Genomic DNA, 16,167 nt, shown 5'->3' on the forward strand with positions numbered 1-16,167 from the left:
AAAGAGGAGTAGAGCAGCAAGGAGGAAGAGAAATGTCGAAGCATTGAAGATGGGGGATTATAAGAGAGTTGTGAAATAAATAGACTATTTGAATCAGTCTGTAAGAGAACTTTTTCGAAATACTAACCTTAAAAAAATGAAAAACCAGATTCAAATTTGAGTAAACCTCGACCAATCAGAAATCAACAACAAAAAGCAAGGAATGATCAATCAGTTTGAAGTAGCATCCAAAATAAATGTATGAGACTTGAAAAGATAATGACTCCTCATACATAAACATGGAGCCGCAAAAAACCAGTAAGCATTGCAGAAATTAAATGCCTAACATTTTAACTAGATTTGAACGCAAACTAGGAAAAGATAAACATAAAAAAAAAAGCTATCGGTCTAGTTCCTAGGTTTCTCAATAGAAATTAATTTGGATTATACAACACGTCTGGGAAGTACATCATATAGAGGTCTAAAGCAGCAGTGAAGCTATGCATTTTCTATATTGAGATGTATCTAATAAATGACAGATTGCCACTAATCGAAATCTGCATGGAAAATGAAGAGCACAAGGAGATGAAACGTCTGAAAATACATAGAGAAAACGTATACGAAGATGAGAGCATTAATGATAAGCAAGAAACGAGAAAAGAATAAAGCCATATAAGCTTCTAAACAACATCGATTCAACATAGAGCAAATTAAAGAAAATATCAGAAAGCATTGGGTAAAGGATGGCTTGTAATCACTTTAAGATTCCAGTAGGGTCTCAGGTTTCATCAACTAAGGTTGTGCGCTGTCAAGAAGGACAGCTTCATCGGATGCAGTATTATCGGTGCTCTACCTGTCAACGTGAGACTTTTATGTATCCTGCACAAGCCCAACGGTTGGCTTTGTGCAACTTGAGAAAAGAAGAGAAAGATAGGATGGGAAAGGAAACCATCAAGATGATTCACGAAAGATTATCTAACGGAATTCCGGTGACTGCTAACTATTTTTTATCAGAATACCCATCAGGTATGGATTATGCCTATGGACATGAGAAATCAGCTATCTATCAACAAGTTCGAGGTGAAGGGATGATAATGGTGGACGATTCCGAGGAAGAGGAATGAAGAAGAAGAAAAGAAAAGGAAGCAATTTCAGAGAAGAAAAAGCATTTACTTTTTAATGTTTTACCTTTAAATGTTTTCTTTTTGGTTTTCTAGCTTAATCTATGGGTTTCTTTTTACTGTTCTAGTTTTTGTTATTTCCTTAGTTTGTTTAACGGTCCCCCTAGACCGAAGATGTTTCTGTTTTTCAAACTTTAATGAATTTCGATTTCTAGTCAAACCTTTTGAACTAATTCCAATCCAAGATAAATTACAGTCTAACAAAGGATTTGAATCACGAAGAAACCTAACGGCCATGGCAGACAGATCTATGGTAGTATCATCTAAAACTAGGAATAAAACCGTAAGTTAGGTCAAATACAGATGCTGGAAAACTGCGGACAAGTTTCAAGTTAACAGTTGAGCGATATACTGGCTACCAAATTGAACAAGGATAAACAAAGATAACTATTGAGACATATACTGACAAACAAATTGAAGAAAAAACTACAAAGGTATGCTTTCTAAATGAGATGCATCTTGATTATGTTTCTAAGTGGAATGCATCATGATTATGTTATTAAATGCAGTGCTCCATGATTATGATTGAGATGCAAATGGAATGAATGAGTTCAAAATATCTTATCAGTTAAACGAATCAAGAAATCTAATGCAATAAAACCAAGGAATTCTAGATAAATGGAGTGCACCATGAAATATGATAGATATACAAGATATTATGGGTTGATTTAAGATTTCTTATCAGTTAAAGCGAGCCAAGAATACTGATTAGAAGAATGCAGTCTACAGGTCCCGGAATCCTTTTCTAAAAAAATTGATCAAAATTGAGACAATGACAAATTCATATACTCTTTACCCCTTTCTTGGATCCCCATCTGGCTTGGGATCGAAATCTAGATGGGGGATTACTCGACTAGCATTGAATCAGGAGATAAAGATTAGAGAAGGTAAAAGAATTTGTGAAAGAAAGATGAAGAAATAGAGTCGTTCCTAAAACTAGCAGGTTCACCTAGAGGATGTCTAACCTTTTTTTTTTGCTATATCATTTTCACATCAACGAGTTGGAGTTGATTTTATTTAAATATTGTTGTGTATCCTATGTCAATGTGGCACGCCACCTTTATTCTTGAAAAACTAAATATTGGAAAACTGTTAGCCTCTCTTGTGAGATTGTTTGGAGACCTTATCTCTTGTAAATACTTTTCTAGTCGGATGCAGCCTTTATTTTTAAGAGAAAAAAACAATAACATACACCTTTGATTTCTAGAGATCAAATTTGTGTTTTTGTTTAGCATTTTCACAAAGGCTAATAATGGTAAATAGTGTCATTGCTAGCTTACCTATTTATTACTTATCTATGTTCCAAATGCCTATTTCAGTTATGAAGGAGATTGAAAAGATAATGCGTAATTTTTTTTGGGGCTCTTCCACCACCACAAGGAAAAGGAGTTGGGTTGCATGGGCTAAGGCAGTGATTCCGAAGTCTAGAGGGGTATTGGCATTAAAAAGTTGAAGCTATTGAATAAATCCTTGCACTGTAAATGGATTTGGAGGTACGGAAAAAGAAAAAGATGCTCTATGGAGGAAAATTATTCGCGAAAAATTTGGAGATCAGTTTCATTCTTTGTTTCCTAATAATAGTTCACGGCCTATCGGTAATAGTGTTTGGGCTGGAATTTTAAAATTCAGAGACTATGTGAAATTGCATACTAGACTGGTTATCAATAATGGTAGAAGTATTTACTTATGGAATGATAATTGGATAGGAAATGACTCCCTGAAAAAGAGTTTTCCTTTAATCTATAAGATATCTAGAACCAAGTCTTTGTCAGTTTCAGATATGATTTCTCCTCAAGGATCATGGGACTTTAAATTCAAAAGAAACTTGAATGAAGAAGAAATTGGATTTGTGGCTACATTGATTCATCTTTTGGGTGAAGTCTCAACTGCAATTATATCCTCTAATGAGCATGATGACATGAAATGGGAGTTTGGTGATACTTTCACTGTAGCTAATTGTTATTCGTCTCTTGATTTGGATGGTTTTCTGGTCTTCCCTCACAAATTTAAAGTCTGGAATCCGAAAGTGCCATTAAAAGTTTCCTTTCTGGTATGGACTCTATGTTATAATGGGGCTCCAACTTGGAATTATTTATCGAAAGCCGGTAAGGTAAACTCTAGTCAATATCTGCTATGTTCTTCTGCTCCTGAAACTAATCACCATTTGTTCATTCACTGTAAATAAACGCTGAAAATATGGCACTACTTTTTAGATAACTTTGGTATCAAATGGGTGTTCGCAGAGTCTGTTAAGTCCAATATCTGGGAACGGTCTGCTAAAAAGAACAAGAAGATGATTAAGAAGATTTGGGGACTATTACCTTTCACAATTTGCTGGACAATCTGAAATGAACGTAATGGAAGGCTTTATGGTAATAGGGGAAGGAGCTTTAATCAACTTATTATTTCTGTTAAGTGTACCTTATTTAATTGGGCTAGGAATTCTAAGATTTTTGATGGCTTTTCTTTGAGTACTATCGTATGTAATTGGGATGGTGTTATGAGTAACAACTAATCTTTGTATTCTCTTTAACACTCATCCTCTCAATGAGTGTTATTTCTTAATTAAATTTGCCCTTTGCTTGTCAAAAAAAAAAAAAGAGAAAAGAAATTGCTTTATATATATGTAAATGTAAATTGCCAATGTAAACGAGTTCTAATTTGAATTGCCAATGTAAATGTGAATCGCCATGAACCCATTCAAACATGATACTATTATATTAAGATTAAGATACGAGTTCTAATTTGAATTAAAGTCCAATTACTTAATTATCCCAACAAAAGAGAGACTTAAAAATTATTTAACCATATTAGTAATGGCAAGAGAAGTTCTAGTTAGCTGAAAGAAATCACTATTTTCTTTGGTAAATGGAGAATCCAAACCAGATTGTTTATACCTATGTTCGCATTCAGTTGGAGCACCGGAGGCAGCACTCAACACCTTATCAGCTGCGTAATAATCTTTTTCTTTAAAATTTGTAATAGCCATATTAATAAAACGAATGGCACTCCCGTACATCCCTAAGCAAGTGTTTAAAGGGTAATATTGCTTTGGATTTTGTTTTCCTTTACCCACTCCGAAGGCGATTTTATCAAGATAAGATTCAATAGATGTTACATTTTGCAGACATATTTGTAATGATATTTCTCCAATTCCCAAAAGATCAGCATCTTTACTTTTAGGGTTTTCTGAAAGAGATGCAACACAAAAACCATACTTGAGGTCGGGATCACTTGTTACCGCATTCTTACACACATCTCTGATTATATTTCCATTTGCACCATAAAGGGAGTTGAGGACCAAAAAACCAATGAAGATGGAAGACACAGATATCAATGAGAATGTTTGACTCATATTTTTGGTTTGTAATGATCCTCGAAGCCATGATATTCATTCATATTTATAGACCAAATTAGGTTAAAACTCCTACAATTAGCATGTAGTATTAAAGAGGCCATAAGATTTTTTGTGATCAAACGAGTTAAAGAGGTGACAATATTTTTGATGAGAATCAAACATTAAAGAGGTAATTAGTAAGGTTATAATAAAAAAATACCAATTAATAAGGTATTCTAAATGTAATACTAATAGTTTTGGGAAATTGACAATCATTTACGGGCTTTCAACGTTTTGGACGGTAAATTTGATTCAGGATCCAAATCCATTATTTTATCTAATTAATCCCAACTAGTAAAAATTAGAAATACGTCCCGTTTTCACTAATTTGTTGGTATCTATCTTTTAACGAAAAAAATTAAGAAATCTATCCCGTAAAGGGAAAGAGAGTCAGAGAGAGAAGAACTGTCAAACAGTTAACACTATACATGTGTGAGACTACACGTGCTTTAATTTTACATTTTTACCCTTGATATTTATATATTTGCCCTTAACCATTGGACAGTCGCCCAAATCCAGGTGAAATGACACTGACAACATCAATTATGGAAAAAGAAATCAATTTTAGTTTTCAAAGAATCTGAATTGTGAAAGTCCTCAAACCAAGATGACATAATCAATACAACAAGGTGTAGCAAAAGAATGAAAGAAGCAAAATCTTCCATCTTTATAAAAATCAATAAATTCTTTTAATGGTAGATGAATTGAGAAATTGACACATGTCTTTCTTATTAATTGATTCCAAATAAATCTGTTTTCAAAATCAACAAAAAAGCTCAATTCATAATCATAAAAATAGAGGTATAAATTAGGCTGTGCCAGCACGAGCACAGTCCAACACAGCACGCTAAAATTTGAACACAGTCCATCACAACATGTGAGTTGGTTCAGTATGGCACAACACGCAACACAGACAAGCACGTGACACAACACGACATGTTAAGATAGCACATCATAATATGTAAACAAGGCTACAAAATACATCACATTTTGTGTATATTTCACAAGAGAGTGTTTATTCTAGTTAATTTTTGACATCTGATCATCGTTATATTGACTTATTTTTATAACAACTCATTGAATACCTGAAAATTTGAAAAGCATTTACTTTGAAAAACATAAAACAAATGTGCCTGACCCAACATAACACGACAAAACACATTTATTTTTCCGGCATATCACAACACAACATGTCGTCTAGCACGACATGACACACCTTAATCTCCGGCACAACACAACACAGCAGCAACACGCTAAACACGCGACCTCTTGGGCTGGGCTGCTCTGGGCCGGCACATTTTACACCTCTGCATACAAATGATAAGAGTAATAAAGTGAAATTGACACACGTATAACACTACATATGTGGGATGTCAGCCATCTAACAATTTTTTTCTCTTTCCGGGTATAAATCTTTTAAGGTTTTCCCTATTTTTCATACCCACTTTTCCTATTTCCCATCTCCTCACAATTAATAGAATCGATCTACTTTTCCAATTTTCATTTCTCCTATTTACCACGTACGAAAGTCAAACATATATGACCATTATAAATAACATTTTCTTCTTCTTCACTCTCCTACTTTCATTAACAAAATCCATTGCTTTTATTAAGGTATTATCAATTTAGAAATCCTAGGTTAGATTTTTATTAAGGTATTATCCATATATCATACATCTATTGATTTTATCTTTAACCATTTAATTCCATGCAGTAATTAATCGATAAATCATTTGATGGAAGACTCTGTGATTGAAAATCTAGGAAAAATTATTCAAATTGTTTAATGACATATACTGAAAATGCACCCTTTTTCATTCCCTAACGCACAACACATGCTTTAAGATAATATCATATGTTGTTTGTCCAAAACTGTTTCTGAAACAAAATAAGAAAACTCGCGTTTGGCAAAGTATCCGGATTATATGGACCTCACGAATGATTCACGAACGTGTCTGAACTGACCGTATCCGAATGATATTTCCGAACTAGAACTCCCATAGGTAACTCTCTGACCAGAGTTCTGTTGATTGGTTTTTGTTTGATTTTGTATATACTTTATATTTAAATACAATTATTCAGTTAAAATTTTCTATCAGTAGTTGTTTAACTAGTATTTTATGTGTTGATTTTTGTTAAAAGTCTATAAACTCGTTTTATAATACATTTATGTGATTAAATTGTTTACTTCTTGTTAAATAATCACGCTAAAATGTTTTTTTCCATCTTATAAATCATTTACAAATAAAATTAGTCTTGTAATAAGGTCATAATACTTATCAATTTATCATATATGTAAGCCGAATTTTAAGTGTCAAACTCACATTTATAAAACGAATATGCACGTACGTATGCCGTTCCGAACTACTGTCCGAACAACGAACTGTTGACCGGATTTTTGACCTAATCCAACCTATCCGAATCCGTATAATTCCCCACATATGCCGTCTCGAACTACTACCCGTACCCCGAATTGCTAACTAGGGATGTGATGTGATGGATGCCTAGGACAGTAGGACGGTCACATGGTTGATGGGTATTATGGTACTTTCCACTTATTTTGTTTTCTCCACAAAATCCCTAAATCCAACGCCTTGCTTACCCAATTGCCTCATATCTACTCTCTTTCGCTTCCATGGTCGCACCATATGAATTATTTCTCTCTCATTTACTCTTAGTCCTACTCTCTGCCACCACCATTTTCATCTATTAGTCTCAAGTTACTACCAAACCTTACACTGATTTCAGCTTACCGTTATAATCTTTATCAAAATTTTCTATTTCTACGGCTTCTCTTTTCTTTTACTTAACTCATCGTTCTTCTGTCTCTTCACTAATGGATAAATCTCCATCATCGGCCGTTTGGGCGTGTAATTTATGATTTCGTTTCTGGAGTTGTATACTTAATTTCAATTCTTATTTGATTGGATTGCATTTGAGTTAAAATTGGTGAAAACTTGATCTGATTCAATCTCTTTCAGTTTTCAGCTTTATAGTCACCGTTCTACCCCCGGATAATATTGTTACGTATGATTCTAAATTCATAGAGTTGATGGCTAAATGGGAGAAATATTTTTTTAGCTTTTCTAGTTGCAACTTTGCCCTCAAATAATATTTCCATTTTTGACTGGATCAAATAAAAATGGGGGCAAGATGGGAACGCAAATTTGCAGCTTCAACTAAGTGTAGTTCCCTTTATATATATATATATATATTTAATAGATATAAGTCATCCCCCAAAGAAGCATCACTAAAAATTTATTTATCAAATATTTAATTCACAAAGTTCTAGTATAAAAATTCATATTATCAGTGATAATTAATGTGTTGTACCAAGTTTGAATGGAAAATCATTTTGTCTATATTGTCCTTGACATATGCGAGGCGAGGCGCCAAGCTCATCGCCGAAGGCTTAGGCGTCTAAGTGCGCCTAAAGCGAACATAAACAAAAATCAAAAATAATAGTTCAAGTGCTTCACCGCATAGCCGAAAACTGAATGTAATTATCTTCCTTTTTCTCTGCGAGAGATATTTGCTAGAACATACATGCGGAGAACATTTTTGAGCCATCCGAAAAACTTCTCAATTGTTACATTTTCTATGTAAATTTAAGAAGTGATTAGACGCTAACTGAATTGTTAATAATCAAGATTAAATACGTCCATCTGATGTTCATACTTGCACCTATTTGCATTTAGAATGAACAAATCAAAATTTGCTCATTCTGCTCCCACTATGGACTCAACAAACTTCAAAAACGGTTGGGCAACCAACAAATTTAATGGTTTGTCAAGTCTGGTAGTAGATTACAGTCGCGCTTGATATAGAACCGGGCGGTTGAAGCAAAAACGCTGGAGTGAGAAGCAAAAGCGATGGTGTTTGAACCAAAACCGGGCGGCTTTACTTCACACGCCCGCGGCTGCAGCTAACACGCTAGCGTGTGATCCAAAACCCCCAACGACTAGTTTCAAATCTTTCCATCCAACGCCTCTTATTTCTTCCTTAAAAATCCAGCTCATCTTCAAACTTAAAACTCACACCTTCTTCATCTCTACCTCAAAATTACTAATTATGACGGGATGAAAGTGTTATCTCAGAAAATTTTTATTCTAATTGTCAATTTGGCTACTGATTATGGAAGGGCATATTAGCAATTTCGAAAAATCGGGGATAAAGAGTGGCTTCATTTTAGATTCGGGTGACCTATTTTGTCTTATTAGTCGCCCTAATCCTTTCGGGGTAGCCCATAAAAATGCGAGGATTTTTATTCATGTTGTTAGTTTTGTTGTGCTACCAAAATATTAAGCTATTCTAAATATTACGTTTTTATTTTATTAAACTAAGTGGAGTTGAGTCTTGTAGGGGAGGTCGGAGATTCAAATTCTTTATTACAAATAATTTTTCTCTTTTTAGGTGGATGTTACAGGCGGAATCTATAGCATACTTATGATAAACGGTGCAAGAAACTGTCCCCACTTGCCAGCTCACTTCCAGCAGTTATTTATAAATATTTTTGTTAGAAACTCCATAAACCAGTCTTATATTACTCGTATTCTTTTTGTAGGAAATACCATATAGACCTAGAAAAAATATATTATAGTGAGTTTGGTCCAGTTGATCTAGTCAATTATTTGTTTGGTCTTTTTTTAAAATATATATTATTTTTTTGTCCTAAAAATTATGGTTTGGTCCCAGGGTGATGTCATGGATGATGTAGTTGTCATTTTGTAGTGGCAGAAATTCCCTTTTGGGACCACATAATGTAAAAAAAATCAGTAGAAAATATCTCATTCTCAGATTTACTTTCTCTTTCCTCCCTATTTTCAGATCTAGTTTCTCTCTTCTCTCCATTTTTTTTTCTTTTTCTTTCTGCTACTGTTTATTTTGCAGAACGATGAAGCTTGATTTTGAAGATTTGATTTTCTACTGTCGAAGACGATGAAGTTGATGAAGACTCCGAGATCTGCTGTTGTTGGAGACGGTGATTGATTTACAGACTTTAGTGATGTTGAAGACGATGAAGATGTGAAGACGATGAATATGATAAAGACGATGAAGAAGATGATGTACGATGGAGTTTTTAGGGTTTTTCTTCTCTATCGATGTTATTGCTACTGATGATGATGGTGAAGACGATGAAGTTTTTGCGTTTCTTTTTCGTCTCTATTGTTTGTTGCTGCTTTTAAAGATGATGAAGACGATAAATATGATGAAGATGATGAATATGATGTTGCTGCTGCTATTGAAGACGCTAATGCTTGTTGTTGTTGTTGTTGAAGACGACGAATATGATAAAGATGATGCTGATGCAGTTCATATTTACGAATGAAATCTATTTTTAGTTCATTGTAATGAACTTTGATTAGATGTTCATTTGAATGAATGGACTCTGATTTTTGTTCATTATAATGAACTTAATTTGATTAGGTGTTCATTCTAAAGAATAAACTCTGTTTTATTGTTTCATAATAGTGGAATTTTTGTTGTGTGTTCATTTTGAAAAATGAACTCTGTTTTCATATAGGTTTTATTAGGTGTTCATTTGAAAGAATGAACTCTTGTTTTTGTTCATAATAGTGGAGTTTTTATTGTGTGTTCATTTGGAAGAATGAACTCTGTTTTCTTATAGGTTTTATTAGGTGTTCATCTGAAAGAATGAAGTTGGTTTTTCATACAAGTTTTACTAGGTGTTCATTTGAAAGAATGAACTCGGTTTTCATATAGGTTTTACTAGGTGTTCATTTGAAAGATGAACTTTCAAATGAAGTGTAGATTTTTTCATGAAACATAATGAACTCAAATTTACAAAAAACCTGATAGTTCATCAAACAGAATGAACTGCTACAAGAAAATAAGTAGGAATTAACATGGAAGGGTATCTGTGTCCATTTAATATTTTCAGATAATTATGGACCAAACAGGACGCATTTTCCAGCTGGATCAAATAGTTTCGGGACCACCTAAAAAAACCTGGCTAGTTTGGGGCCTAGGAGCATTATTTCGGGCCTATGACTACAAGACATAAAGGGTTATTAAGAGATGAAACTACCAATATACCCTCTATCAAATAATAATACTACTAGTTTTTCCCCATCAAATCCTAATCATAAAACTAAAAACTAAAATCAAAATCATAAAACTAAAATCATAAAATTAAAAATCAAAATCAAAATCAAATTCATTTCCATCTCAACTTTAACTGATTCTTCTTCTCTTCTTCTCAACCCAATCCTCTAAACTAGGTTCTAGTAACATGCAATCGCTCAAAAATTGAAAATTTTGAAATCAAAATTTTCCGGGTTTACCAGAATCGGTTAACATTAATGTACATGTGATCCGATTGCAAATAGAAGCATTTTATGTTCATGCTCACATAGACCGATTGTCCTGGATATGTTTTCTGGTTCGAGAAATTTGAACAAGAATCGGTCAATGTTAATGTCCACATAGACCGATTCAGTTACGGTAAGGATAACCGTTTTTCTGCAACTATTTTTTGTTAGAACCGGACTACATATGTGTCCATAAAAATTGATTGTGTACCCTTTGAGTTCATAACTTCTTAGCCCATAATCGGATTACATTAGCACTTATAAAAACCGATTGTTGATGTATAATGCTAGAGTCGGATTTCATATGTGTATCGAGTAAACCGATTGTTGTAAGAAAAAATTCCCAATTTTTATGTATTTTCTTTTTGTTGTTACATGAGCACTTTTATAAACCATTTCTGTTGTGCAATGTCAATAATCGATTTTTTTGTGTGTATTGTATAATCCGGTTCTGAAAATGAGTATTAATATGATTTTACACAATTTCAAAACGAGTATGATTTTATACTCGATCTCAAAATGAGTATGAAATTTATATCCGAACTGGAATCGAGTACGAAATCATACTCATTTTCATATCGAGTACGATATTAATTATGTTTGATTTTTTTCTTCCAGTAATCGGTTTTTTGTGTACATGTGTAAAAACCGATTCTGAGTTTTTTTGTGAATTGAAAAAATCAACCCAAAACCGGTCTATGAGAGCATGAACATATACCGATTCTGGTTTGATTTTTTTTTTTTTAAAAAGATTTTTTTTTCATGTTCTGATGATGAATCAAGATTAGTTGATTTCTAGTTTAATTTCACTAAACATCAATTAATCACCTAATTAAGCTAATTAATCAAGGGTAAATTAGCCATTATGTAAAATAGTTGGATAAGGGGTTACTCTTTTTACCTTATAGTGACCCTTCTTTGTCATGTAGTCATAGGCCCCAAATAAATTGGATAGGACCCAAACTAGCCGGGTAAAAAAACACCAAACGACTATTTCCCCATTTTTTTTACTGGAATAAACACAAAGTGGAATCTTATATTTTTGCTCCCGTGTTATCTTCATTGCTAACCCCATTTTTCGTTGAAGGCTGTGTTGGATATTTTTAACAAACCTTTAATTTGTAGGCGCTACAGCAGAGTTCGGTGATCGACATGATCGCTCAGATCGCGGGGGTTTCGGGGGAAGCACCCCCCAGAAGAGTGCGAGACAACGTCTCGTAGGAATTTTTCTATTTTAGGGTTTCTAATGACAGTTAAAAAACCGAACAGAAACTTCGTTTCACAACAAACACCATTGTTGGAAGAGATGTTTGTTCGCACTGAAAAGATGCCTGTTGGAGATGAAGAGTTGTCTTCAACAGATGTTAAACTCTCTATAATGGCGTCCTAGTTTTCCTTTAAAAACATCTCAACTCTCTCTGTTTTCTCTCTTATAAGCATCATCAGAAACAAAACCTCTGTGTTCTTGATTGGGTCAAGATTGTACAAGCTTTGATTCCAACATTGTTGTAGGGCCTCAAGTATCCTGACGATAATATTCATTTACGTATTTGTATTCACCAATATGATTGGGAAGGATCGAATAATTGCGGAAAAGAAAATATTATTAGAGCCTTAAATTCTAAGACGACATTCTTTTCTTCGTCGTGTTTACTATCAATTTTCCAACTGGTTGTCCGGGCATAGGTGTTGCAAGTAGTTTGATATATGGCATGCTTTTGGCATGGTGAGTTTTGTAGTGTGCTAACTCATAAGTTGGTGGTGCAATAATCAATTCAACAATCACATTTAGCATCTTGGCTACACATTTATCAACCTGCAGCATCTTGGCTACCCATTTAGCATCTTGGCTCACAACAGATTGTTTAAGATTTTGACACATCATCAATATATATAAGCACCAAAAACGGGTAAACATAGAAAATGTGAAAAGTAATAGCCTTTGTACTATTATCTCAGAAGTGGTTGTTGTCCCTTTGTACTTGTCATTTCAGAGCAGAACTCATTATAGAAAGACATCGAGTTTAGGGTTCAGTAGATAGAGCAAACCAGAAAGAGAGAAAGAGAGAGAGAGGCAACTATCTTGGATCATTCTAATGTCAAAACTCAATGAAGAAATCATCAGTAAGGGGGTTTGTATAAATGAAACCCTAACAGATGATGAATTAAGATCAATTCTATCAAAATTAGACAACTATAAAGATAAAGAAGGTTTTGGATTAGTATGTAAGAAATGGTTATATTTACAAAGTACAGAAAGGATGAAACTTTGTGCAAGAGCTGGTCCACTTATGCTGAAGAAAATGGCTGCTAGATTCTCAAAGATTGTGGAATTGGATCTCTCTCAATCACTTTCTCGTTCGTTTTATCCTGGGGTTACTGATTCTGATCTCTCTGTTGTTTCCAATGGGTTTACTTCTTTACAAACGCTTCATCTTAACAACTGTAAAGGTTTGAATTTTATACTTCTTCTTCCCCCTTTTGATTTTGAATTACAAATTGAACTCATAATCACTGTGAAATTAGTTCTGAGAATGTTGGTTGAGCTGGAAATTTGATTGCTTTATGAGTTTCTAAGCCTGGGTTTTCTAGAATTTCATCTTAATTGTTCATTGAATTGTTTGAAATTAGTTCTTAGAATGTTAGTTGAGCAGGAAGTTGATTGCTTTATAAGTTTTTAAGTCTGGGTTTTCAAAAATTCGTCTTAATTGCTTAATGAATTGTTTGAAATTAGTTCTTAGAATCATTGTTGAGCTGAAAAGTTTGTAGCTTTATGGAGTATTTAACTCGGGGTTATCGAAATTTCATATTGGGTTCTTCATTTTAGTCCCTGGGATTTGATTATGGATTATGTAGTTGGTAAAACTCTAGAATCATTGAATTTTGATGGTATTCGCCTTCGCGAAAAGATAAAAGTTGATTGATCAACGGATATCACCACCCTGAATCTTTAACAGTTTGAGTGTTTTATAAATGATGCCATGACTCTATCCTGGTCAATGAATTGGTTGGTGCTCTACCAAACCAATAATTTATAATTCAAATGTCGGTTCATTCAACTTTTATCGATTAGCTTGCTTAGTTTTATGAAAGTTGTTGCTTGTGAACAACTTTTTTGTTCTCTTCAAACTAAGTATAGAAAATTGGTAGGTATATGAGGTTAACGTCTGAGGCAACATTGTTTTGTTGGTTGTTATGTGATTTTCATTCGTCGGGATAAGTATAAGTTTTCTCTTCTTTTTCTGTTAGTCTTACTTTTCATTTCGCTTTATGAAGTGCAGGGATGTAAATGATAAGTTTCCTAGTTGTGGAAAGGTGTTTTACCCTTTCTAGTAGCAGTGAGTTATTAACCAATGTGTCCCACTTGTTCTTTAGTCCGTAGTCCGCTTGTTTTACCCTAAGTCTCTAAAGATCACCACCCTATCAATATAGGGCAGTTGTTGGTTTTGATAAATCTTTTACATTTTGTCATGCTTAGCCTAGTTTTTTATTCTGGGGTTGTTGCACGCTTGTGGCGTACTTTTGTTTTACAGGTATTACAGATAAGGGATTGGTGGAACTTGGAAAGGGACTTCCACGTCTACAGTCGTTGGATTTATCCTACTGCAGAAAGCTAACAGACAAGGGATTAACTGCCATAGCAGAGGGATGCCCGAATTTGAGAAACTTGCATCTTGTTGGTTGCAGATTCATTACTGACGAAACATTAATAGCACTTTCAAAGAATTGCCCTCGTCTTGAGGCATTGGCATTGCAAGGATGTATCAACATAACAGACTCGGGGCTCTCATCCCTTGTTGTTAAATGCCGTAAGATTAAGTTCTTGGATGTCAGTAAGTGCACTAATGTTGGTGATGCTGGGATTTTGAGCGTCTCGGAGTCATGTTCTTCTCTTACAACGTTAAAGTTATTGGATTGCCTTAAAGCTGGAGATGATTCCATTTACTCATTGGCTCGTTCATGCAAGAATCTGGAGACTCTTGTCATAGGTGGCTGCCGTAACATCTCTGATGCATCGATAAAGTCATTGGTCTTCTCATGTAATCACAAACTAAAATTTTTGCGGATGGATTGGTGCTTGAGTATTTCTGATTCCGCCTTGAGCTGCATCTTATCTCTCTGCAAAAACCTCGAAGCTCTTGATATCGGGTGTTGTGAGGAGGTAACTGACAGGGCTTTCCAGGACTTGGCAAGCAGTGGATTCGAGTCAAGTTTGAAGATATTAAGGATTAGTAGCTGCCCAAAGATTACTGTTTTCGGAATAACAAAGCTCTTGGAATCATGTAAAACTCTTGAATACCTCGACGTAAGGTCATGTCCACACATTACAGAGTGGGACTGTGACCAGGCAGGGTTGCTTTTTCCTGCATACTGTAAAGTAAACTTCACTGGAAGCCTGTCAGGATCAGATGCGTTAATAGACATGTTTGTTTGAGCGTAAATTACATCATACAAGATGTTGTGGGATGAACAAGCAGAGCTCTCGGCAGTGAAGCAATTAAATAACAGGTGTGTGATTGAATCTGAAAGTGTTAAATGTTTATAGTGCCGTAATAGTCTGTATGTTATGCTTAAGTTTGTTGCCATGTCTTATCCATTGATTTCTTAATTGGAAAAACATTCTCCCCTCTAGTCTCGGAAAGCTTACAACTGTGTTAATACTTGTTCACGAACGATGACTTTACGTCATCATTATCATTTGACGTTGTTTCCATTTGATTTGTTAGTCCTTATCTTTTAAATGGATAGATTTCGGATTGGAAGTCTTTGAAATTCTTCTTTTATTGTACCCCGAGTCCTTATTTATAAAAGCCCCTAAAATTTCGAAGGCATAGTGGATTTAGTTATTTAAAATTATTCCATGATACTACCTCCGTTTTTAAACGGGTCAAATTGAAAAAGTGAAAATATCTCTATTTTAAAAACATAGGGAAACATGCCAAATTGAAAAAGTGAAACCATATCTTTTTTAACTTGCAAGAATTTGTATGTGCAGAACAATTTCATCAGGGTAATCTCTGTAAATCGCATTTCGTCAAATTGGAGTGCATAAATTTAGGACGTGCATCCCATCAAGTTTGGCTTCTTAGGTGGATCAGTATATCCTCATCTCTTTTCTTACGTGACTTTATATTTTCTATCCTCTCAAAAAACGTAAACAAATCTCAGTATTACAATTTGTCCGTCATCACATTCGTCATCTAATGGAAAACGGCATTCTGAGATCATTCATTTGAAAACAACCGCAAAATTTGATTTTACTATTGCGGCAATAAAA

The 16,167-nt window shown here is 34.3% G+C and overlaps 2 protein-coding genes across 2 annotated transcripts; one reads left to right on the forward strand and one right to left on the reverse strand.

Annotated features, from left to right (window-relative positions):
- Positions 1-3,853: 3,853 nt before the first annotated feature.
- On the reverse strand, positions 3,854-4,515 carry LOC113278494 (putative invertase inhibitor). The gene has a single exon (XM_026527314.1). The coding sequence runs from the start codon at positions 4,513-4,515 to the stop codon at positions 3,958-3,960; it is 558 nt and encodes a 185-aa protein (XP_026383099.1). The 3' UTR covers positions 3,854-3,957.
- Positions 4,516-12,848: 8,333 nt separating this feature from the next.
- On the forward strand, positions 12,849-15,657 carry LOC113284446 (F-box/LRR-repeat protein 4-like). Its single transcript, XM_026533904.1, has 2 exons — positions 12,849-13,340; positions 14,423-15,657. Exons 1-2 carry the CDS (start codon positions 12,986-12,988, stop codon positions 15,322-15,324), a joined length of 1,257 nt encoding a protein of 418 aa, XP_026389689.1. The 5' UTR covers positions 12,849-12,985; the 3' UTR covers positions 15,325-15,657.
- The last annotated feature ends 510 nt before the right edge of the window (positions 15,658-16,167 follow it).

Source organism: Papaver somniferum, chromosome 5 (assembly GCF_003573695.1).
Source record: "Papaver somniferum cultivar HN1 chromosome 5, ASM357369v1, whole genome shotgun sequence".
In the NCBI taxonomy this organism is placed as follows: domain Eukaryota; kingdom Viridiplantae; phylum Streptophyta; class Magnoliopsida; order Ranunculales; family Papaveraceae; genus Papaver; species Papaver somniferum.

Bases quoted from the DNA above. Each gene is read 5' to 3' on its own strand.
- LOC113284446 (XM_026533904.1), top strand. From the start codon at position 12,986: ATGTCAAAACTCAATGAAGAAATCATCAGTAAGGGGGTTTGTATAAAT. The intron at 13,341-14,422 runs GTTTGAATTTTA...TTTGTTTTACAG, and splicing joins TCATCTTAACAACTGTAAAG to GTATTACAGATAAGGGATTG.
- LOC113278494 (XM_026527314.1), bottom strand. From the start codon at position 4,515: ATGAGTCAAACATTCTCATTGATATCTGTGTCTTCCATCTTCATTGGT.